The sequence below is a fragment of the Sinohyriopsis cumingii genome, chromosome 9, assembly GCF_028554795.1.
Source record: "Sinohyriopsis cumingii isolate HCF-2022 chromosome 9, ASM2855479v2, whole genome shotgun sequence".
NCBI lineage: Eukaryota > Metazoa > Mollusca > Bivalvia > Unionida > Unionidae > Sinohyriopsis > Sinohyriopsis cumingii.
The window spans coordinates 14,829,824-14,855,074 of NC_142969.1; the positions used below are offsets into that span (position 1 = coordinate 14,829,824).

At 38.0% G+C, this 25,251-nt stretch overlaps 1 protein-coding gene across 2 annotated transcripts; it reads right to left on the bottom strand.

Annotated features, from left to right (window-relative positions):
* Positions 1 to 676: 676 nt before the first annotated feature.
* LOC149791307 (uncharacterized) lies at positions 677 to 25,251 on the bottom strand. Of its 2 annotated transcripts, none has more exons than XM_089969838.1 (14): positions 25,142 to 25,251; positions 13,567 to 23,778; positions 13,016 to 13,285; positions 11,457 to 11,489; positions 11,032 to 11,144; positions 10,622 to 10,686; positions 8,273 to 8,430; positions 7,566 to 7,674; positions 6,716 to 6,738; positions 6,212 to 6,356; positions 5,494 to 5,594; positions 4,622 to 4,668; positions 4,157 to 4,207; positions 677 to 3,132 (listed from the first exon to the last, which is right to left on the bottom strand). In XM_089969838.1, exons 2-14 carry the CDS (start codon positions 23,765 to 23,767, stop codon positions 3,124 to 3,126), a joined length of 11,325 nt encoding a protein of 3,774 aa, XP_089825964.1. In that variant the 5' UTR covers positions 23,768 to 23,778; positions 25,142 to 25,251; the 3' UTR covers positions 677 to 3,123. The 2 variants fall into 2 exon arrangements, with proteins under 2 accessions (XP_089825964.1, XP_089825963.1); XM_089969837.1 differs by having other exon boundaries at positions 24,997 to 25,251.

The following is a 25,251-nucleotide window of genomic DNA, read 5'->3' on the forward strand; positions in this document are numbered from 1 at the left end:
TCATAGTGGTGAAAGTGATTCATACTCAAATGAAGTTGTTGATGACAAATATAAAATATATTCAAGGCACGATTACTTCTAAACAAACAATCTGTAGTTATTACTATAGTGTGCAGCATTTATTAATCACTTCAACTTTTTTTTTTTACTTTACTCAGACTAAAGTCATTCTTGAAATGCAAGTCTGTCTACACCGCATTCAGCAAGGGTGGGCCAACTGTAGGCTAATGCTGCGAAGATCCACGCCTTAACGCCTTCACATCCGTGTTCTGTTTTCACTCCAAGAGAATTGTTTATTCATCCTTTAAAACACGTTGATAGACGAGGCGTGGTTATAACTGTCACCGGAATCCGGGATTAAAATTTAGTTCTGTCTATCTTGTAATAAGTTTTACAATATATTAGTTTAAAGACTGAACTCTGCCGCAAGTATTCCGGTCCCTTGCATCTCAGTCCATACTAGGCGTCATACGCAATAGAAAACGCTTAATTATGAACAACGAGATAGTTTCTACAATGCAGCAAATTAACCATATAAAAAGCTAGATGGTCACGTTGAATCTCCTCCCTTCCTTAATTCCCTTGCCCGTTGAACTTAATGTTATTTTATCTTTTCGTGTATGATTAAATTCAACGGGCTAAAATGAAAAGAATGAAAGAAGATTTAAAAAAAAAATAATTTTATGTACTTTTTATTAAAAAAATAAATATTAATATCGATATAATAGGTACAACACAATTTGTCAATACAGCGATACTAAACCTGACACTCAATATATTTATGTACAACATAAATATACACATGTAAATCGTACACCGAACTCATTTAACTAGAGACTGATATCAAAATAATTTAAATTACTTCGAAGAATAACTGTCATGTATTATATCATATTAAACACATTAACAACTTGTATATTGCATTAAATCGACCATGAGATGAAATGATTGAATATAGACGTATATATGACATTTAGATCATGTTGTACTACTATGGTAATTAGACTAGCTATAACATTGGCAGCAGTCAATATAACATTTACATTATGTTGATTATGTTGTACTACTATGGTAATTAGACTAGCTATGACATTGGCGCAGTCAATATGAAATTTACATTATGTTGATTATGTTGTACTACTATGGTAATTAGACTAGCTATAACCTTGGCAGCAGTCAATATGAAATTTACATTATGTTGATTATGTTGTACTACTATGGTAATTAGACTAGCTATAATCATGGCAGCAGTCAATATGAAATTTACATTATGTTGATTATGTTGTACTACTATGGTAATTAGACTAGCTATACCATTGGCAGCAGTCAATACGAAATTTACATTATGTTGATAATGTTGTACTACTATGATAATTATTCTAGCTATAATATTGGCAGCAGTCAATATGAAATTTACATTATGTTGATTATGTTGTACTACTATGGTAATTAGACTAGCTATACCATTGGCAGCAGTCAATATGACATTTACATTATGTTGATTATTTTGAGCTACTATGATAATTAGACTAGCTATAATATTGACAACAATATGACCACTCCAGTGGCCTAGTGGTTAGAGCGTCCTCCTCGGAAGCGGGAGGTCGTGGGTTCAAAACCCGGCCGAGTCATAACAAACATTTACAAAAATGGTACTAACAGCTGCCTCGTTTTGGCGCTCAGCATTAAGAGGTTAGTGCTAGGACTGGTCGGCCTGGTGTCAGGATAATGTGACTGCGTGAACATCATGCTACATGTCGGCGGCATGATGCACCAGTGCTAGACGTCACTATAAACTGCCACACTGCATACATAGTAACGATGTGACTGAAAATTTGTTAAAGCTACGATACAAATCTAAATCACACAGACACACACACACAGACACATCGTCAACACTGTAACGTTTAGATTATGTTGAACTACTATCGCAAATAGACTAGCTATAATATTGACAGCAATGTGACAACTATTATTGCACCTTAAAATATCGCTACACTACTAATCAATGGACTTTTACTGCAGTCCGTTTGAGAAAGATGCCGATCACATATTTTGATTTTAATGTCAACGATATTACTTAAGAAGAGCATGAGATTGTTGGAGTGCGCCTGCGCACAACTAATGAACTTGATCTGAATAAATATGAAGGAAATATATAAGTAATATAGTCTGTGTAGTAATACGTATATCAGATCAAGATGAACTAGAGACAAACGGTATGTATCACAATATTCATTCTATGACACGGGGATATCGAAATGAAATATCCCAAACTTTCACGTGCGGGTAACCAAATACAAAAGGGTTAAATTGTGCAATGATTTTTCAAAACATACCAGGGATATTGCTTTAATTTAAAACCAACAACATTTTTTAAAAATGTTTAAAAATGGCGAACGTCTCACGGATATACGCGAGATGACTAGTTAAACGAGACTACACAATAATATACGTTACTTGCAATATATATATATATATATATATATATATATATATATATATATATATATATATATATATATATATATATATATATATATATATACCGTACAGATTCTGAGGATACACAGTATTTCAGAATTCTGCTATTAAAAATCATTCCACTTGACTGGCCTCTATCAGACTGAGGAATTTTATAAAATAATTCGTAAAAAAAAGGATACTTAATGTTCACGAGGAAGACAAATGTATAAAACTTATTCTAAATTCAGATCATAACAATTGCACATATCACTAATTTTGGCAAGTTACACTTAATAAAAGAGAATGTGTTTAAGTGAAAATTTTCTGAAATATAGTACTTAAACTCATTTAAAAAGACGAGTCGGTTGGAAATGCATCGTATGTCACCTGATCCCGACCTCTTTTTAAAATAATGACTAAGAATGTAATAAATACATAGTTTGACAGATAAAATAAACATTACAAACACACCTACTGTCAACAGGTGAAATAATGACGATATTTGAATGGAACAAATTAACGATAGTAAAGTCCCTTAAAACTTAAATAATAATAATAATAATGATAATAGTTTTTAAACATTACGAGTATTATCTCAACTTCTGATTTACGGTGGAGCCATTAATATTGTGTACTTGTTCTCCAATTGTGCGTGTTTTACACATTCTGAAAAAGAACAAAAATAAATGTTTTTAAAATTGTATTTTGAGATAGAAATAATCATGACTAGAAAAAGTCTTATTCAACTGTACTCTCGATTAACTCCGAGATTAACTCCGAGATATATATGACGAGCGTTAGTCTGGTAAAGTTATGTTTAATTGATTGCTCCCGGCTGCTTCCGTTTATTTTTGCTTTTTCTTTCTTTTGTTTTCTTCGGTCTAAAGCAATCTCTTCGCATAAGTGGTACATATTAACATATTTAAACATATAATTTGTATTTGGTAGAATACACTGGTGCACAAGAGGTCAATGAGTGCCCTTTTCACACGGTGAATAGTTGGTAGTTTGCAAGATTTTCTAGAAAAAGCTTAAATATGGATGAATGAATTACCTATACCTATACACCCTTAATTTACTCTGTCCAAACATATAGAAAAATATGAAAATTGTGTTCTTTATTAAGACTTCGCTAGAGTTTTAGTAAACCTCGATTTGAGCGCTACAATCATTTGTCGAGACAAGTGTAACAGATCCTCACAGATGTAACGGATAATAACTTTTTTTAAAATATTCATAAGAATTATACAACATTGATATTGTCATCGCTGGATATAAAAGGGATTTTACGATTTGATTTTTTAAAATGAAAAATCTTGGTTTTAAGAAAAATGAATAAGTAAGACAGCCATTAAGAATGATAGATGAAATATTAGTTTTTACAGAATTTATGACAGTGTACTGTCTCATCTCAATCAATCAAAGCACAGACCATCAAATATCTAATATACGTAAGCCCAGGTATTACGGGAAATAAGTTCACAATTCATTGTTATGATAAATGCAACCTACCAAGCGTTTTTCCTGCTATTTCCAATCTACGTAATTTTTCTTATATTTGTTAGTTCATAGCTTTCTATTATCATATTCAAATGACTCATTATCCATTACAAAATAGTTTCAAAGCTTGTCCCATGCTAGTATATATGCAAACAATTATTTTTAAACGAAAGTAACGATGAATCCTCACCGAAAAAAGCGGATGTCCTTGTGCATATACTTTTGGTCTTGCAATCCGCAGCTGAAAATAATACAAAGGAAACAATAAAATCAAAGTGTTTGTACAGATCTATTAACCGATGACAACGTTATTGCAAACAGCAGATTAAATATTGTCTAGAATATATTTACATTTTTTTTGTATTCTGAGAAAACAAACGTATCAATGTTTTTCTGACCATCCGCACTAGTAAGTATGCCTCAAACGTTATGCGTGCCTTTCGTTGGAGTAAGGACATTTGCCGGATGTTTGGTTTCTTCTCTTTTTAATCTTAGAAAAATGTTTGCTTTCTTCACCGTTCAATAGCAATAACATGTTGTATTTTTTTTTTTCTATTTTTTAATCCCAATAAACTGTTTTGTTTCTGCTTCTTTTAATAGCAATAAATAATAATCTAGCAAAATCCACCGAGTTGACACAAAAACCATTACTTACCGGTGGAGTCTGTGGTATAACGTCCCAAGATAAGTTGGATTTGGATCCTGAAATTTATGAAATCTTGCTGTTACAAAATTGTTTTTGTTTGTGTTTTCGTTATAAAAAGAAGATACTTGTAACATTTTGTAAAGAGACATATTTAATTCAGTAAAAACCGAATGGTTCTTTGCAACTTTCTACATACTAATATTGAAACAAATTAGAATACTACTGACATTAAAGACCATCCACGACAGTTCAGTCGTATCATTTTTACTGATATTATAGACCATCCACGACAGTTCAGTCGTATCATTTTTACTGACATTATAGACCATCCACGACAGTTCAATCGTATCATCTGTACTGACATCATAGACCTTTCACGATACAATTGTATCATTTTACTGACATTAGAGACCATCCGCGATAGTTCAATCATATCATTCTTATTGACATTATAGAGAATCCACAATATTTCAACTGTGTCATTCTTACTGACGTTATAGATAATCCACAATATTTCAACTGTGTCATTCTTACTGACATTATAGAGAATCCACAATGTTTCAACTGTGTCATTCTTACTGACATTATAAACCATCCACGATATACTGCGTTGCACAGATAACATACCTTTTTCATATGTCAGTGACTGTAAGATTATTTAATTCTACATTTGGATAAAAAAAAATACAGAAAAGTCAAACGAACTCATAAGCATACAATTATCACGTGATATTTAATTATAATTTTTGTTGTATTCCAATCAACTCTATCCGCGAATAAACAGAGCAACTATCGAACATACATTTGTATATACGTACGCACATAAACACATACATAATATAGACAGACAAACGCTAACAGTAGTAATACTAATATATTACCTTCTGCATCACTGTATATGTACTGTTCATAGTACGGGAGTGGATCTTTGTGATATTTGATGGGGATTGTTCTGGCAAAGATTCCACCATCTGCATAGGACCTGAACAATTAACAGAGATACTTAGAATATTAGAATATCCAGGCCTGGTCGATTTTATTGTTTCATATTTGTGTATTTTTATTATGAAATGGCGTTGTTGTTTTTTGTCAGTGTTGTAGTGTTCGCCTTTCTCATTGTCATCGTCCCAGTTGTTCTTTTGGTCGTTGATTACCAGACAGTAGTTACAATTCTATAGCGCACGTGAGTCCCACAACAATCATAGGGTAGCACAGCAGTGTTTCTGTTAACACTTTCACTATAATTTGCAATTCCAAATGTGATCAGAATAATAAAAGGGCTTTAAAGATGTCGGTAACATTAAGCAACATTCTGTAAAAACGTTGAAAAAGAGAAATCCTGAAGCCAAAAAATATTAATAGTATTCAACATTGTATGGTTTGTATTCTCAAAACTCATAAAAGAAATGCATTCGTCAAATGATCGGTTTTTTTTCTTGCATTTTCCCCTTACAATAATATCAACTTTCCAGGTGCATGCATCTTTTTAAGTCAGCTTATCATATTTAGATGATGAAATTCCTCCTGTGATTTTAGAATTTCGATTCTAAACATAATTTGAAAAAGGCACAACAAAAAAAATGGAAAAAGGAATCTAACCTGTCCGAGCTTGATTCATATTCCGTTTTTAAGTGATGGCGTCTCCTTTTCGCTGCCGCAGAAAATAAGATTATTCCTAAGGCTGCTAGCAATATTATAAAAAGAGGTATGCCAACTCCAAGACCAATTATAAGCCCAAGGTTGTCTGTAATAAAGAAATAAAGAAATTAAGAATGAAATTACAAAAGAAAGAAAGAAAAGGTAAAAAGAGCGATAATTTTGGGGAATCCATGTTATGTAATTAAACTGATGATACATCGTTCAAATTTGAGTGTAATTTTGAGAAAATTAATTCCATTCATAACCATGATCACAACATAATGCTTAAAGATCTAAATTCACCCACATTAAAATGTATGCCTTGTCCGATCAACGTGAACCAAAATTGATCATTCAGGAGATGATTTTTTTTTATTGCTAACTTTAAGAAGCTGTCACTTCTATGTCCAAAATAATTTTTGAAACATTTGGAAAATTTGCATTTTTTCAAATATATTCTCTCACCTGATCCTGATCTTGACAGTGGCCTGAAATAAATAAATAAATAAATAAATAAATAAATAAATAAATAAATAAAGCAATAAGGTAATTAATTAATTAAATTAATTAATTAATTATTAATATCTTGTCCCCACAAATAGGCCTACTCTCTCTCTCTCTCTCTCTCTCTCTCTCTCTCTCTCTCTCTCTCTCGCATCTAGCTGGTAGGCTCTTTTTTTTGCAAATATCTATAAAATCATTGTCTTTGTCCATAGTAAAAATAAATTTGCTTATTGTGTGGGAGGGGTGCAAGATGTTAAAAATCCATTGTAATATTTTCAATACCTGGATACTCTAGATCTATTGGCATGTGTTACAGGGCGTGTTTTTAGCTTGATTTCTACACGATTTCTCTTTTGGGGATGGGGGGGGGGGGGCGGGTAAATACTTGGTTTTGAGGTAAATTATGACTTTCTTGTATAAAAGCAACAAAAAGTGATATTTTCCGCTATATTAAAGGGCCAAATGTCTTTTTGTACGGTATTTCATTACGGTTGATAAATGATATCATCAAAATGCAAGCCACATTTCTCCTATTCGATCGAGTCTGAGAGTCCAAATGATGGAGTAAACAAGTCGTCGGGGTAGAATTTTTGTTTAAAATCTTAGACTTAATTAATCTTTCCGATTCTAATTGTGGCCCATATTCCTGTTTCAGCTAGATGTGGCCTTAGTCAAGTGCGGTATAACACAGCCCAAAATAGCCAGTGAATTGTTATACCATCTTCATTGTTTTCCCATCTTCATTGTTTTCCCTTTTAATAATATACATACAAATTTAAAAAAATTAAGAATGCAATTCAGTTTTACTTACTGGCACACTGGTGTCTGACCATTAACAACACATTCCTGGTCACTGCTGCACGGCGATATTGTAGTAAATATGACACATACTTGTTGATCACTGGTGGCGTTGAAGGGAACTAAATAATAAAAATAATAATAATAATAATAAAATACCTTAAGTGTAAATTGATTGTATGTATAGGCAAAATTATGGAAGTTAATATATTTACATCATCAAAGCGAATAACAGTTGCAATGAAATATAAATACAGTATGAAACATTACAAGACTGTGCAAGCATTTATCAAAAGTTATCAGTCAAGTGGACTGTGAATCACGCAAATAATTTTATATTCTTAAAATGATATGGTGAGCTTTGAAAAATTGCAATTATCACATGCTGTTTGAGTACACCCTTTCTCGTGTTCAAACAAATTCCATTATATAAGGTGGTTTCTAATTATATGCGACTAACGTTCTTTTACTGTTTGCAAATTTTTGTCAGAATATTCTGGAAAGAAGGTGAATCCTTTGACAACACACTCTGTTATTGTGCTTCTGCAAATGTACCCCAATATTATCCGATGTTTTTATTTCATTTATATTGCTAATTTATGAAACTAAAACACTCACTCTCTCTCTCTCTCTCTCTCTCTCTCTCTCTCTCTCTCCACACACACACATTTTATACATATAGACACATACATATAAACTATGACCATCATTCCTGATTACCTTCTACGCCACCAACAGTAATGTTTGTGGTTGTTACATAGGTTCCTTTCATAAATATTGCTGCTCCATCCGCCAAATTTCCTAAAGCTTTAGCAATGCCGGGCCTCGCCCCCGAATCGTCTTTCAAGACCAGCGAATAATTTACTACACCGTTTGCTCTGAAAATAAATTAAAACGGTTAACCTACGCGATTCAAAGAAACATACTTTGGAATGAGTTTGGGAGCTAAAAAATCAAATGCATTAGGCCAACAAGGACAGATAGAATACTAATTTGTACATGCTTTGTGTTCAACAAGCTCATTTTTGCAGGTAGTAATTAAATATGCAATAATAAAGCGAAAAATAAAATGGGAAAAAATCAGAATGGAATGTAAATCACATATAATCTGTTCTCCGGAGACAAAAATAACCTATGCACCTAATGAATAACTAACTGTCAATATATTCCAACTCTAGAAGCTCTGGTCGACTCAAACCAATGCTAACACTAGAGATGGTATGTTTGTTATTATCCCCACCACTGTTGCTAATAAGGGACCAGGGTGATCGAGAGGTCGAAGGTGCTCGTCTTTAAGATAACTGACATATCACCTCTGTCCGCGTCGGTTCGAGTCTCTGGCTCGGCCAACGTGTGTATGTGAGAAAGCTTGCCATCAGCTCCCGATTATGGGGGATGAAGTGCGATTAAACATCCAAATAACTCCTGAGTCCACATCAAAGCCACATATATGACAAGTTTTAATTTCAGTAAAAAAAAAAAGTTATTGAAAAAAAAAAAACGACTTTATAAAATAAATATTTATTTCCTAACCTTATGACGTCACAGTTAAGTTCTGGAATGCACATGTGGGCTACCATGAGAACTTTATTATCCAAAGGTAAGGATACCGTTTTTTTTACTCACCTCAGCCTAACAAAATCATGTTATTTGGGAAACACACCCATACCAGATAGCTTGTAGCTTTCATATTATTTGATTAAAATCAGATCTCCACTGTCCTACGTTAATATCTGAGAGCGACCGCTTAGGGGTCATGTTCTGGTGACCTATGGTATTACCATAATCGCTGATTTTATCAGCCAATCAGATAAAGTCTTATTTATTCGCGTTTGGGAGATTAAGCAGTATAGCTGAAGAGCATCAGTGTGTGCCTATCGATTTGGTTCACTTTTACATTTCTGAAAGCTGAATTTTCATTGGCTATTTCAAAGGTCACCAGAACATGACCCCTAAGCATTCGCTGTCAAATCTTCACCCAGGACAGTGAAGATCTGACTTGAATCAAATTGTCTTTAATATACACTAGAATATCAGTATACGCATTAGTTCTGAGGATATAAGTTTCTTCATTACTTCTTGTGTATTTATTGATATCATGACCTAGGTCATCTAATTCCAAGTTAGAAATTCCTTGTGGCCTTGACCTTAACTGAACTATCGCCTGAGATGAGATAAGCACCATTTGTTCATCATCATAGTACATCGTGTAAAATCAAAGTGATGGTGTTGATGGAGAGGGCGGGTGGTTGGGGGTCTTTTATTGGTAATTATCCTTTTGCGAACAAGTATTAATTTTGAGCATGCACTGGGCATTGAATGTCAAATGATTGTTGAAAATTTATGCAATTATGATTTTTAGATATAAAATCTGTAAGCTATGCGATATATATTAGACCTGAATGTCTGACAAATTGTAAGATTGGCCATGATTGTTATCTCTGTCATAGCAGCCAGTTTTAGGTTTGATCAACAGTCAATGGGAATCAGCATATAATAGAATACAACTTGATGTATACCTATACATTGTCCCCACGTGTATTGGCAGCCATATTTGGGATAATTCTCACCTACTTAGCCATTGATATTGTTCTATAAATCTCAAGATATAGATAAAGAAAGATAATAGAATCGTCTTTCTGTCAGTATCTATTTCATTAACTGATGTGATAATTTTGCCTCCGTTTTTCTTGCTGAAATAAACAAATTTTCGAAAACATATATGGAATCAGTAGTGAGCTTGCCTACCATACAGTCTAAAGGGTGAGAGAGCTTGCCTACCATACAGTCTAAACGGTGAGAGAGCTTGCCTACCACACAGTCTAAAGGGTGAGAGAGCTTGAATACCATACATTCTAAAGGGTGAGAGAACTTGCCTATCACACAGTCTAAAGGGTGAAAGAGCTTGCCTACCATATATTCTAAAGGGTAAGAGAGCTTGTCTACCATATATTCTAAAGGGTGAGAAAATCGTCAGCTGACCTCGCTGGGAAGGGTCTATATAGTACTTGTTCCTGTCAAAAGCAGCTCTGTGTGTGTGTGTGTGTGTGTGTGTGTGTGTGTACTTACGAAATTCCGTGTACCACAACTCTTGAAAAAGACGACCCAAGCTGGTTTCGGAAATATGTTGACAACTACAAAGAATACAAAGATCATTAGAAAAGTCCCATCTAAAATAAATACCGTTGTGTTGTTAACATGAGTACTCTCTCTCTCTCTCTCTCTCTCTCTCAATTTATGAAATGTTTTCATAAATATTTGATCGATGTTTAGACGTGTATGAGACGAGCAGTAGTAATATTAATACTAGTAGTAGTAACTACTACCTTTGAAGTTATGTTGCAAATAATACTTCCTCGATTACTAATAACACGTCTGCTGATATGTCTACTGCTGCTGATATTAATTCTATTGCTACTACCACTAGTTCCACGACGTCTACTACTACCACTAATACTAGTAACTTTCCTAATACGTACCGCCACGGATGCCTCAGCAACATATAAGTCATGGATCGAAGATACCCGGATATCCTCCCCAGGTGCAAATGTCAAGTTCATCTTACTGCTCACCTCTACCAGAAATTCTTTCTCTAGAGGAGAAAACCAACATTCACTAATGGTACAATTTTTAACACTAATTATGAGTCTTTTGGCAACCTGTTATATGTACGAGTCTATACAGAACATTTTTGACAGGTGTAAGCAGGACGTTGGAACAAGATGAAGTTAATGCGGAAATTATTCAGACAAATTAAAAAAGCCGTAGAGTAACAAACGTATAGAGGGACGGAATTCAAAGAGGTATTTTTCTCTAATTTGTAAACATTTGTTGATCTACAAATGAAATCACAAGCATCAAAATTTAAAAATCAGTGATTGAGTTGATTTCGTTTTTAACTTACCTGCTGGCGTAACAGGTGAAAGAGTACCATTTCCTGAAAATAAAAATGAGAAATAATAAGTTAGTCTATAAATAACACAAATGCAGGCATCTTGTCTATAAGTAAAACGAATCCAGGCATCTTGTCTATAAGCAATACGAATGTAGGCATTTTGTCTATAAATAACACAAAGGCAGGCATCTTGTCTATAAATGACACGAATGCAGACATCTTGTCTATAAGTAACACGAATGCAGGCATCTTGTCTATAAGTAACACGAATGCAGGCATCATGTCTATAAGTAACACGAATGCAGGCATCTTGTCTATAAAGAACACGAATGCAGGCATCTTGTCTATAAGTAACACGAATGCAGGCATCTTGTCTATAAATATCACAAATGCAGGCATCTTGTCTATAAATGACACGAATGCAGACATCGTGTCTATAAGTAACACGAATGCAGGCATCTTGTCTATAAGTAACACGAATGCGGGCATCTTGTCTATAAAGAACACGAATGCAGGCATCTTGTCTATAAGTAACACGAATGCAGGCATCTTGTCTATAAATATCACGAATGCAGGCATCTTGTCTATAAGTAACACGAATGCAGGCATCTTGTCTATAAGTAACACGAATGCAGGCATCTTGTCTATAAGTAACACGAATGCAGGCATCTTGTGTATAAGTAACACGAATGCAGGCATCTTGTCTATAAAGAACACAAATGCAGGCATATTCTCTATAATCAATATAAATGTAGACATCTAGTACATAATTAATATAAATGCAGACATGTGATATATACTAAGTATAAATGTAGACATCTTGACTATTACGTACATAATCATGAGGCATTCTCATGTTTCTTATCTTTACAATAATGAAAATAAATCACAATTATTTTCCCCTGTGCTGTAGTTATATCGAGAAAATATTACCTTATATTTTTACCAGAAATAGTGAGATTTTAGATGAATCTTCTTGCAGAAAAGCATTTTGAGATAAATCGTATTGGAGAAAAGAATTTTGAGATAAATCATACTGGATAAGAACTTGTTTAGATAAATCATGGTGTGAAGACAATTTTGAGATAAATCATGTTCGAGAAGAGATTTTTGAGGTAAATCATATTCGAGAAGAGATTTTTGAGGTAAATCATATTCGAGAAAAGAATTTTGAAATAAATCATATTCGAGAAGAGATATTTGAGATAAATCATATTCGAGAAGAGAATTTTAAGATAAATCATATTCGAGAAGAGAATTTTGAGATAAATCGTATTATACATCATGTTTCACCAGGATGAGTAAACGAGAACGAAAGTTTCAAATCCAAATGGGGACCGGAGAAGCAAAGAAGAGTAGGGATATAATAGGATGCTTCCATCTAATTTTTTCTAATGGCATACGGTATGGTCCTACTGCACTATGCAATTATGTATCAGTTTTGTCAAGACATACTAACTGTTAATACCGCTGATTTTTATTTACTTAGTAGTTGCATAACATGAACATTTGATTAGTTGAAAAATACTTTAAATTAAAAGCTTTTAAATAGTTTTATTCAAACTAACCTATGGGTACGCATCTGCTACCATTTCTCACATATCCAACAAAGCAAACACATGTATATCCACCAACTTCGTTCAAACAGCCCGAGTTGGATACAGAGGAACAGTCAAAAGTGTTCGCTGCACATTCATTAACATCCACTGCGCATGTTGATCCGGTCCACTCAGGTTTACAGACGCATATGAAACCGGGATCACAACGGTCCGTGTTGTTGGCTATGCAGGGACATGTCACACATGAACCATTTACTAAATTTGTCAGACTGGGACATCCTAAAAGAGAATAAATGCGTGTCTATCAAAAATCGAATCTCTTTATACTATCTACTATTACAAAGTCTCTTTCTCCACAAAATTGTTTCTGTCCAGCTAATTCTATACGCGTTCATCCGTCTGTATGTATACCTGGGAGTCCGTTTCTATTTATTCCCTGTTTTGTCATACCTACCATTATTTGTCATATCTCTTTCTCTCTCTCTTCTCCCCCCCCCCCTCTCTCTCTCTCTCTCTCTCTCTCTCTCCTTCACATTCTAATTTTAGTTTAAAATAGTTACCCTCGGGAACTGTTGTTTCACCGGCTCCGGTCGATATTGTTCCATTGGTACTTGCTGTTGTGTAGGTTGCCGAGGATCCACTGAAAAATGTTACAGTGGTGTCGCTTTTTGTAACAGTTGTAGGCATAGTGGTGTTGATTTGTCCCGTGATAGCAGTTACGGTATTAATATCAGTGGGAGTTCCTGTGACCTCAGTTGTTATGCTCACATCACCAGTGGTCGTGTTTGCTCTACTTGCTGTTGTTGTAATTTCGCTAATCATAGTGCTGGATACACTACTTGTTGTTTCTCCAAGAAGTGTTGTTGCAAACGCACCAGGAGATGTTGTTTCAGTGGCACTCGTTGTGTTGTAAGATGTCGTTGCTCCTGTGACTGTTGTACCGGAAGTACCATTTGTTTTTTCGGTTGCAGGCGCTGAGAAACTGGTTGTAAATGCTGTTGTTGTTCCTGAGACAGTTGGTCCTGTTTCAGAGGCATTTGATGTTGCGTACGTTGTCATTGGTCCCGTGACATCTGTTACGGTGGTGTCCGTTGTTGTAACAGTTGCTGCCACTGTGGTATTTGGTTGCGACGTGTTAATTGTTATGGTATTTCTATCCGTGATAGTTCCTGTGACAGCAGTTGTTACATTCATATCAACAGTGTTTGTGCTTGCCCTACTTGCTGTCGTTGCAGTTTCGCTAAATATCGTGCTGGATACAATGCTTGTTGTTTCGCCAAGAGGTGTTGTTGCTAACTCGCCAGTTGATGTTGTTTCAGTGGCATTCACTGTTATGTACATAGTCGTTGGTTTGGTGCCTGTTGTCATGGAAGTGCCATTTGTTGTTTCGGTTGTAGGCACTGAGGAAATGGTTGTAAATGCTGTTATTGTTTCTGGGCCATTTGATACTGTTTCGGAGGCATTGGGTGTTGCGTAAGGTGTCGTTGCGTCCGTTAAAACTGTTATGGTGGTGTCGCTTGCTGTAACAGTTGTAGGCACTGTAGAATAGGTTTGTCCCGTGACAGTTGTTACGGCGAAACTATCTGTGGTAGTTCCTCTCACATTGGTTGTTATGCTCACAACACCAGTGGTTGTAATTGCATTATTTGGGGTCGTTGTATTTTCGCTAACTGTCGTGTTAGATACACCATTTGTTGTTCCCTCAGGAACCGTTGTTTCACCCACTCCGGTCGATATCGTTCCATTTGCACCTGTTGTTGTGTAGGGTGTCGAGGATCCACTGACAACTGTTACGGTGGTATCGCTTGTTGTAACAGTTGTAGGCACTGTGGTGTTGATTTGTTCTGTGATAGTTGTTACAGTAATACTATCACTGGGAGTTCCTGTCACTACGGTTGTAATGCTCACATCAACAGTGGTCGTGTTTGCTCTACTTGCTGTTGTTGCAGTTTCGCTAACCATAGTTCTGGATACACTACTTGTTGTTTCTCCAATAAGTGTTGTTGCAAACGCACCAGGAGATGTTGTTTCAGTGGCACTCGTTGTGTTGTAAGATGTCGTTGCTCCAGTGACTGTTGTACCGGAAGTACCATTTGTTGTTTCGGTTGTAGGAGTTGAGAAACTGGTTGTAAAAGTTGTTGTTGTTCCTGAGATAGTTGGTCCTGTTTCAGAGGCATTTGATGTTGCGTACGTTGTCATTGGTCCCGTGACATTTGTTACGGTGGTGTCCGTTGTTGTAACAGTTGCTGCCACTGTGGTATTTGGTTGCGACGTGTTAATTGTTATAGTATTTCTATCCGTGATAGTTTCTGTGACAGCAGTTGTTACATTCATATCAACAGTGTTTGTGCTTGCCCTACTTGCTGTCGTTGCAGTTTCGCTAAATATCGTGCTGGATACAATGCTTGTTGTTTCGCCAAGAGGTGTTGTTGCTAACTCTCCAGTTGATGTTGTTTCAGTGGCATTCACTGTTGTGTACGTAGTCGTTGGTTTCGTGCCTGTTGTTATGGAAGTGCCATCTGTTGTTTCGGTTGTAGGCACTGAGGAACTGGTTGTAAATGTTGTTATTGTTTCTGGGCCATTTGATACTGTTTCGGAGGCATTGGGTGTTGCGTAAGGTGTCGTTGCGTCCGTTAAAACTGTTATGGTGGTGTCGCTTGTTGTAACAGTTGTAGGCACTGTGGAATAGGTTTGTCCCGTGACAGTTGTTACGGCGAAACTATCTGTGGTAGTTCCTCTCACATTAGTTGTTATGCTCACAACACCAGTGGTTGTATTTGCATTATTTGGGGTCGTTGTATTTTCGCTAACTGTCGTGTTAGATACACCATTTGTTGTTCCCTCAGGAACCGTTGTTTCACCCACTCCGGTCGATATCGTTCCATTTGCACCTGTTGTTGTGTAGGGTGTCGAGGATCCACTGACAACTGTTACGGTGGTGTCGCTTGTTGTAACAGTTGTAGGCACTGTGGTGTTGATTTGTTCTGTGATAGTTGTTACGGTAATACTATCAGTGGGAGTTCCTGTCACGGCGGTTGTAATGCTCACATCACCAGTGGTCGTGTTTGCTCTACTTGCTGTTGTTGCAGTTTCGCTAACCATAGTTCTGGATACACTACTTGTTGTTTCTCCAAGAAGTGTTGTTGCAAACGCGCCAGGAGATGTTGTTTCAGTGGCACTCTTTGTGTTGTAAGATGTCGTTGCTCCTATTACTGTTGTACCGGAAGTACCATTTGTTGTTTCGGTTGTAGGAGTTGAGAAACTGGTTGTAAAAGTTGTTGTTGTTTCTGAGATAGTTGGTCCTGTTTCAGAGGCATTTGATGTTGCGTACGTTGTCATTGGTATCGTGACATCTGTTACGGTGGTGTCCGTTGTTGTAACAGTTGCTGCCACTGTGGTATTTGGTTGCGACGTGTTAATTGTTATGGTATTTCTATCCGTGATAGTTCCTGTGACAGCAGTTGTTACATTCATATCAACAGTGTTTGTGCTTGCCCTACTTGCTGTCGTTGCAGATTCGCTAAACATCGTGCTGGATACACTGCTTGATGTTTCACCAAGAGGTGTTGTTGCTAACTCGCCAGTTGATGTTGTTTCAGTGGCACTCACTGTTGTGTACGTAGTCGTTGGTTTCGTGCCTGTTGTTATGGAAGTGCCATTTGTTGTTTCGGTTGTAGGCACTGAAGAACTGGTTGTAAATGCTGTTATTTTTTCTGGGCCAGTTGATACTGTTTCGGAGGCATTGGGTGTTGCGTAAGGTGTCGTTGCGTCCGTTAAAACTGTTATGGTGGTGTCGCTTGCTGTAACAGTTGTAGGCACTGTAGAATAGGTTTGTCCCGTGACAGTTGTTACGGCGAAACTATCTGTGGTAGTTCCTCTCACATTAGTTGTTATGCTCACAACACCAGTGGTTGTAATTGCATTATTTGGGGTCGTTGTATTTTCGCTAACTGTCGTGTTAGATACACCATTTGTTGTTCCCTCAGGAACCGTTGTTTCACCCACTCCGGTCGATATCGTTCCATTTGCACCTGTTGTTGTGTAGGGTGTCGAGGATCCACTGACAACTGTTACGGTGGTATCGCTTGTTGTAACAGTTGTAGGCACTGTGGTGTTGATTTGTTCTGTGATAGTTGTTACGGTAATACTATCAGTGGGAGTTCCTGTCACGGCGGTTGTAATGCTCACATCACCAGTGGTCGTGTTTGCTCTACTTGCTGTTGTTGCAGTTTCGCTAACCATAGTTCTGGATACACTACTTGTTGTTTCTCCAAGAAGTGTTGTTGCAAACGCACCAGGAGATGTTGTTTCAGTGGCACTTGTTGTGTTGTAAGATGTCGTTGCTCCTGTTACTGTTGTACCGGAAGTACCATTTGTTGTTTCGGTTGTAGGAGTTGAGAAACTGGTTGTAAAAGTTGTTGTTGTTCCTGAGATAGTTGGTCCTGTTTCAGAGGCATTTGATGTTGCGTACGTTGTCATTGGTATCGTGACATCTGTTACGGTGGTGTCCGTTGTTGTAACAGTTGCTGCCACTGTGGTATTTGGTTGCGACGTGTTAATTGTTATGGTATTTCTATCCGTGATAGTTTCTGTGACAGCAGTTGTTACATTCATATCAACAGTGTTTGTGCTTGCCCTACTTGCTGTCGTTGCAGTTTCGCTAAACATCGTGCTGGATACAATGCTTGTTGTTTCGCCAATAGGTGTTGTTGCTAACTCGCCAGTTGATGTTGTTTCAGTGGCATTCACTGTTATGTGCGTAGTCGTTGGTTTCGTGCCTGTTGTTATGGAAGTGCCATTTGTTGTTTCGGTTGTAGGCACTGAGGAACTGGTTGTAAATGCTGTTATTGTTTCTGGGCCATTTGATACTGGTTCGGAGGCATTGGGTGTTGCGTAAGGTGTCGTTGCGTCCGTTACAACTGTTATGGTGGTGTCGCTTGCTGTAACAGTTGTAGGCACTGTGGAATAGGTTTGTCCCGTGACAGTTGTTACGGCGAAACTATCTGTGGTAGTTCCTCTCACATTGGTTGTTATGCTCACAACACCAGTGGTTGTAATTGCATTATTTGGGGTCGTTGTATTTTCGCTAACTGTCGTGTTAGATACACCATTTGTTGTTCCCTCAGGAACCGTTGTTTCACCCACTCCGGTCGATATTGTTCCATTTGCACCTGTTGTTGTGTAGGGTGTGGAGGATCCACTGACAACTGTTACGGTGGTGTCGCTTGTTGTAACAGTTGTAGGCACTGTGGTGTTGATTTGTTCTGTGATAGTTGTTACGGTAATACTATCAGTGGGAGTTCCTGTCACTGCGGTTGTAATGCTCACATCACCAGTGGTCGTGATTGCTCTACTTGCTGTTGTTGCAGTTTCGCTAATCATAGTGCTGGATACACTACTTGTTGTTTCTCCAAGAAGTGTTGTTGCAAACGAGCCAGGAGATGTTGCTTCAGTGGCACTCGTTATGTTGTAAGATGTCGTTGCTCCTGTGACTGTTGTACCGGAAGTACCGTTTGTTGTTTCGGTTGTAGGCGCTGAGAAACTGGTTGTAAATGCTGTTGTTGTTCCTGAGACAGTTGGTCCTGTTTCAGAGGCATTTGATGTTGCGTACGTTGTCATAGTTCCTGTGACAGCTGTTATGGTGGTGTCCTTTGTTGTGACAGTTGTAGGCAATGTGGTATTTGGTTGCGACGTGTTGATTGTTATGGTATTTCTATCTGTGATAGTTCCTGTGACAGCAGTTGTTACCTTCATATCAACATTGTTTGTGCTTGCCCTACTTGCTGTCGTTGCAGTTTCGCTAAACATCGTACTGGATACACTGCTTGTTGTTTCGCCAAGAGGTGTTGTTACTAACTCGCCAGTTGATGTTGTTTCAGTGGCACTCACTGTTGTGTACGTAGTCGTTGGTTTCGTAACTGTTGTTATGGAAGTGCCATTTGTTGTTTCGGTTGTAGGCACTGACGAACTGGTTGTAAATGCTGTTATTGTTTCTGGGCCATTTGATACTGTTTCGGAGGCATTGGGTGTTGCGTAAGGTGTCGTTGCGTCCGTTACAACTGTTATGGTGGTGTCGCTTGCTGTAACAGTTGTAGGCACTGTGGAATAGGTTTGTCCCGTGACAGTTGTTACGGCGAAACTATCCGTGGTAGTTCCTCTCACATTAGTTGTCATGTTCACAACACCAGTGGTTGTAATTGCATTATTTGGGGTTGTTGTGGTTTCGCTAATCGTCGTGCTAGATACACCATTTGTTGTTCCCTCAGTAACTGTTGTTTCAAGCCATCCGGTCGATATTGTTCCATTGGTATTTGTTGTTGTGTAGGGTGTTGAGGATCCACTGACAACTGTTATGGTGGTGTCGCTTGCTGTAACAGTTGTAGGCACTGTGGAATAGGTTTGTCCCGTGGCAGTTGTTACGGAGAAACTATCCGTGGTAGTTCCTCTCACATTAGTTGTTATGTTCACAACACCAGTGGTTGTAATTGCATTATTTGGGGTTGTTGTAGTTTCGCTAATCGTAGTGCTAGATACACCATTTGTTGTTCCCTCAGTAACTGTTGTTTCAAGCGCTCCGGTCGATATTGTTCCATTGGCATTTGTTGTTGTGTAGGGTGTTGAGGATCCACTGACAACTGTTACGGTGGTGTCGCTTGTTTTAACAGTTGTAGGCACTGTGGTGTTGATTTGTTCTGTGATAGTTGTTACGGTAATACTATCAGTGGGAGTTCCTGTCACTGCGGTTGTAATGCTCACATCACCAGTGGTCGTGTTGGCTCTACTTGCTGTTGTTGCAGTTTCGCTAATCATAATGCTGGGTACACTACTTGTTGTTTCTCCAAGAAGTGTAGTTAAAGAAACGCTAGCTGATGTTGTTTCAGTGGCACTCATTCCGGTGTACGATGTCGTTGCTCCTGTGACTGTTGTACCGGAAGTACCATTTGTTGCTTCATTTGAAGGCGCTGTGGAACTGATTGTAAATGCTGATATCGTTTCTGGGCCAGTTGATACTGTTTCAGAGGAAATCGTTGGTATGTATGATGTCGTTGCTTCCTTGAGAGAGGTTGTTGTGGTTTCCATTGCTGTAACAGATGTAGACACTGTAGAATAGGTTTGTCCCGTGGCAGTTGTTACGGAGAAACTATCCGTGGTAGTTCCTCTCACATTAGTTATGTTCACAACACCAGTGGTTGTAATTGCATTATTTGGGGTTGTTGTAGTTTCGCTAATCGTAGTGCTAGATACACCATTTGTTGTTCCCTCAGTAACTGTTGTTTCAAGCGCTCCGGTCGATATTGTTCCATTGGCATTTATTGTTGTGTAGGGTGTTGAGGATCCACTGACAACTGTTACGGTGGTGTCGCTTGTTTTAACAGTTGTAGGCACTGTGGTGTTGATTTGTTCTGTGATAGTTGTTACGGTAATACTATCAGTGGGAGTTCCTGTCACTGCGGTTGTAATGCTCACATCAACAGTGGTCGTGTTTGCTCTACTTGCTGTTGTTGCAGTTTCGCTAATCATAGTGCTGGATACACTACTTGTTGTTTCTCCAAGAAGTGTTGTTGCAAACGAGCCAGGAGATGTTGCTTCAGTGGCACTCGTTATGTTGTAAGATGTCGTTGCTCCTGTGACTGTTGTACCGGAAGTACCGTTTGTTGTTTCGGTTGTAGGCGCTGAGAAACTGGTTGTAAATGCTGTTGTTGTTCCTGAGACAGTTGGTCCTGTTTCAGAGGTATTTGATGTTGCGTACGTTGTCATAGTTCCTGTGACAGCTGTTATGGTGGTGTCCTTTGTTGTGACAGTTGTAGGCAATGTGGTATTTGGTTGCGACGTGTTGATTGTTATGGTATTTCTATCCGTGATAGTTCCTGTGACAGCGGTTGTTACATTCATATCAACATTGTTTGTGCTTGCCCTACTTGCTGTCGTTGCAGTTTCGCTAAACATCGTACTGGATACACTGCTTGTTGTTTCGCCAAGAGGTGTTGTTACTAACTCGCCAGTTGATGTTGTTTCAGTGGCACTCACTGTTGTGTACGTAGTCGTTGGTTTCGTAACTGTTGTTATGGAAGTGCCATTTAATATTTCGGTTGTAGGCACTGACGAACTGGTTGGAAATGCTGTTATTGTTTCTGGGCCAGTTGATACCGTTTCGGAGGCATTGGGTGTTGCGTAAGGTGTCGTTGCGTCCGTTACAACTGTTATGGTGGTGTCGCTTGCTGTAACAGTTGTAGGCACTGTGGAATAGGTTTGTCCCGTGACAGTTGTTACGGCGAAACTATCCGTGGTAGTTCCTCTCACATTAGTTGTCATGTTCACAACACCAGTGGTTGTAATTGCATTATTTGGGGTTGTTGTGGTTTCGCTAATCGTCGTGCTAGATACACCATTTGTTGTTCCCTCAGTAACTGTTGTTTCAAGCCATCCGGTCGATATTGTTCCATTGGTATTTGTTGTTGTGTAGGGTGTTGAGGATCCACTGACAACTGTTATGGTGGTGTCGCTTGCTGTAACAGTTGTAGGCACTGTGGAATAGGTTTGTCCCGTGGCAGTTGTTACGGAGAAACTATCCGTGGTAGTTCCTCTCACATTAGTTGTTATGTTCACAACACCAGTGGTTATAATTGCATTATTTGGGGTTGTTGTAGTTTCGCTAAACGTCGTGCTAGATACACCATTTGTTGTTCCCTCAGTAACTTTTGTTTCAAGCGCTCCGGTCGATATTGTTCCATTGGCATTTGTTATTGTGTAGTGTGTTGAGGATCCACTGACAACTGTTACGGTGGTGTCGCTTGTTGTAACAGTTGTAGGCACTGTGGTGTTGATTTGTTCTGTGATAGTTGTTACGGTAATACTATCAGTGGGAGTTCCTGTCACTGCGGTTGTAATGCTCACATCACCAGTGGTCGTGTTGGCTCTACTTGCTGTTGTTGCAGTTTCGCTAATCATAATGCTGGGTACACTACTTGTTGTTTCTCCAAGAAGTGTAGTTAAAGAAACGCTAGCTGATGTTGTTTCAGTGGCACTCATTCCGGTGTACGATGTCGTTGCTCCTGTGACTGTTGTACCGGAAGTACCATTTGTTGCTTCATTTGAAGGCGCTGTGGAACTGATTGTAAATGCTGATTTCGTTTCTGGGCCAGTTGATACTGTTTCAGAGGAAATCGTTGGTATGTATGATGTCGTTGCTTCCTTGAGAGAGGTTGTTGTGGTTTCCATTGCTGTAACAGATGTAGACACTGTAGAATAGGTTTGTCCCGTGGCAGTTGTTACGGAGAAACTATCCGTGGTAGTTCCTCTCACATTAGTTATGTTCACAACACCAGTGGTTGTAATTGCATTATTTGGGGTTGTTGTAGTTTCGCTAATCGTAGTGCTAGATACACCATTTGTTGTTCCCTCAGTAACTGTTGTTTCAAGCGCTCCGGTCGATATTGTTCCATTGGCATTTATTGTTGTGTAGGGTGTTGAGGATCCACTGACAACTGTTACGGTGGTGTCGCTTGTTTTAACAGTTGTAGGCACTGTGGTGTTGATTTGTTCTGTGATAGTTGTTACGGTAATACTATCAGTGGGAGTTCCTGTCACTGCGGTTGTAATGCTCACATCAACAGTGGTCGTGTTGGCTCTACTTGCTGTTGTTGCAGTTTCGCTAATCATAGTGCTGGATACACTACTTGTTGTTTCTCCAAGAAGTGTTGTTGCAAACGAGCCAGGAGATGTTGCTTCAGTGGCACTCGTTATATTGTAAGATGTCGTTGCTCCTGTGACTGTTGTACCGGAAGTAGCATTTGTTGTTTCAGTTGTAGGCGCTGAGGAACTGATTGTAAATGCTGATATCGTTTCTGGGTCAGTTGATACTGTTTCAGAGGAAATCGTTGGTATGTATGATGTCGTTGCTTCCTTGAGAGAGGTTGTTGTGGTTTCCATTGCTGTAACAGATGTAGACACTGTGGAATTGGTTTGTCCCGCTACAGTTGTTACGGTGAAACTATCCGTGGTAGTTCCTGTCACAGTACTTGCTATGCTCACAGTACCATTAGTTGTATCTGCACTATTTGGAGTTGTTGCAGTTTCGCTAATTATCGTGCTAGATACGCCATTTATTGTTCCCTCGGGAACTGTTGGCGTACCTGCTCCGGTCGATATTGTTCCATTGGCACTTGTTGTTGTGTAGTTAGTCGATGATCCACTGACAACTGTTACGGTGGTGTCACTTGTTGTAACAGTTATAGGCTCTGTGGTGTTGATTTGTCCTGTGATAGTTGTAACGGTAATACTATCAGTGGGAGTTCCTGTCACTGCGGTTGTAATGCTCACATCACCAGTGGTCGTGTTTGCTCTACTTGCTGTTGTTTCAGTTTCACTAATCGTCATGTTGGATACACTACGTGTTGTTTCTCCAAGAAATATTGTTTCTGTAGCACCAGCAGATGTTGTTTCAGTGGCACTCATTGTGTTGTACGATGTCATTGCTTCCATGTCTCTTGTACCGGAAATACCATTTGTTGCGTCGGTTGTACTGGCAGTGCCATTTGTTGTGTCGGTTGTACTGGCAGTGCCGTTTGTTGTGTCGGTTGTAGGCACTGAGGAACTGGTTGTAAATACTGTTATTCGTTCTGTTGTTGCAGTTTCACTTTTTGTTTCTGTTGTAGGTGCCAAGGAAATGGTTGTAATTTCTGTTGTTGTTCGTGCACCGGTCGATAGTAACATGGCAACGATAGCAAATATGTGACACCGTTTGCTTGCAACATTCATCATTTTCAATTATCCTGCAAAATCGAGGTGAAATAAATAAAAAAGTGATAAAAATATGTTTTAATCACTTTTGATAAAATAGGGACTCAATCATTTCATGTCCAAAAAAGGTACCAAATCATTTCATGTCCAAAAAGGGACCCAATCATTTGTATACCTTCACTTTCTTAAAGAAACTCATACGGAAGATAAATAATTCCCTTAATTAGGTGTATGCGTTATATTTCTGTGACAGCGAAGTATTTCGCTCTTTATTTGATTAGAAGAAAAACGACTAAGAAGTCTTGAGTTGCTACAAAGATAAATCCAAGATGGGAACGTGCGCAGACAGACAATAGTTTTTATATTTTTTCATTTAATTTGAAATACTAAAGTACTCAAACAATGATAATAATTATTCATGTTGATATTTGATCAAAAAGTCACTTAAGAGCGTGATATTTTCAGGTGAATTTCTAAGATGGCTTTCATGAAAGAAATGATGTAATGGCCAACAAACATGGCATGAAGTGAGTCAACTACGTGGACAGAGATATATACAATCCTTAATATGTCCCAAACCCCAACCAACAGCAGCTGTTATGAGACAAAAACAAATTGCGTAGTTGTTATAAGGTAGGTGGCTATTCGGGTTTTTAACGTAGTTTTAACAATTTGAAAATTTTAACAATATCACTACGATAACTACAATGTGGCAGTTTATAGTGATGTCAAGCATCATGCCACCAGGCCGACCAGTCCTAACACTAACCACTTAATGCTGAGCGCCAAGCGAGGCAACTGTAATTAACATTTTTAAAAAGTCTTTGGTTTGATTTGGTCGGGGTTCTAATCCGTGACCTTACGCATCCGAGGCGGATGTTCTAACCAGATGTATGTATGTATGTATGTATGCATGCATGCATGTATGAGTGTGTATGTGTGTGTGTGTGTATGAATATAAATGTAATACTTTAGATTATGAAAAACTATGCGTTAGCAAAATTTGAAGCCTCTTGAAATAATGAAAATCGTTTATTTTGAACTACATTGAATCATTCCTATTAAAAATATTCCTTTGCTGCTCAAACATATTATTACTGACACAAAATAAATAAAAATGTCATATTATAGTCACAAAACGAATTTACGCATAATGTATGTCTTAGGTAGTACTACCGTTATTAATAATAATATTACTACTACTACTACTACTACTACTACTGTATCTCCTCTCTGGGGTAACTAATTACCTTTATGAAGTATAGCTATCAATCCAACTAATGTGTAACACGTTCCTCGATAATCCTGTTATGTAGTGAAAAACGGAAAAATATATCCTAAAGAACTTTCCTTCTACATAGTTCTTAAAATCGGGCGGTAAAAAGCTCGTTTAACCTGTATGTAATTCCAGACACGATTGCTTTCAACTGAATTAAGTCCCCGATTTATAAACGATGTTTCCTCTTTAAAGTTATCTTTTGCAAATAATGGTGTACTGTCTGTGC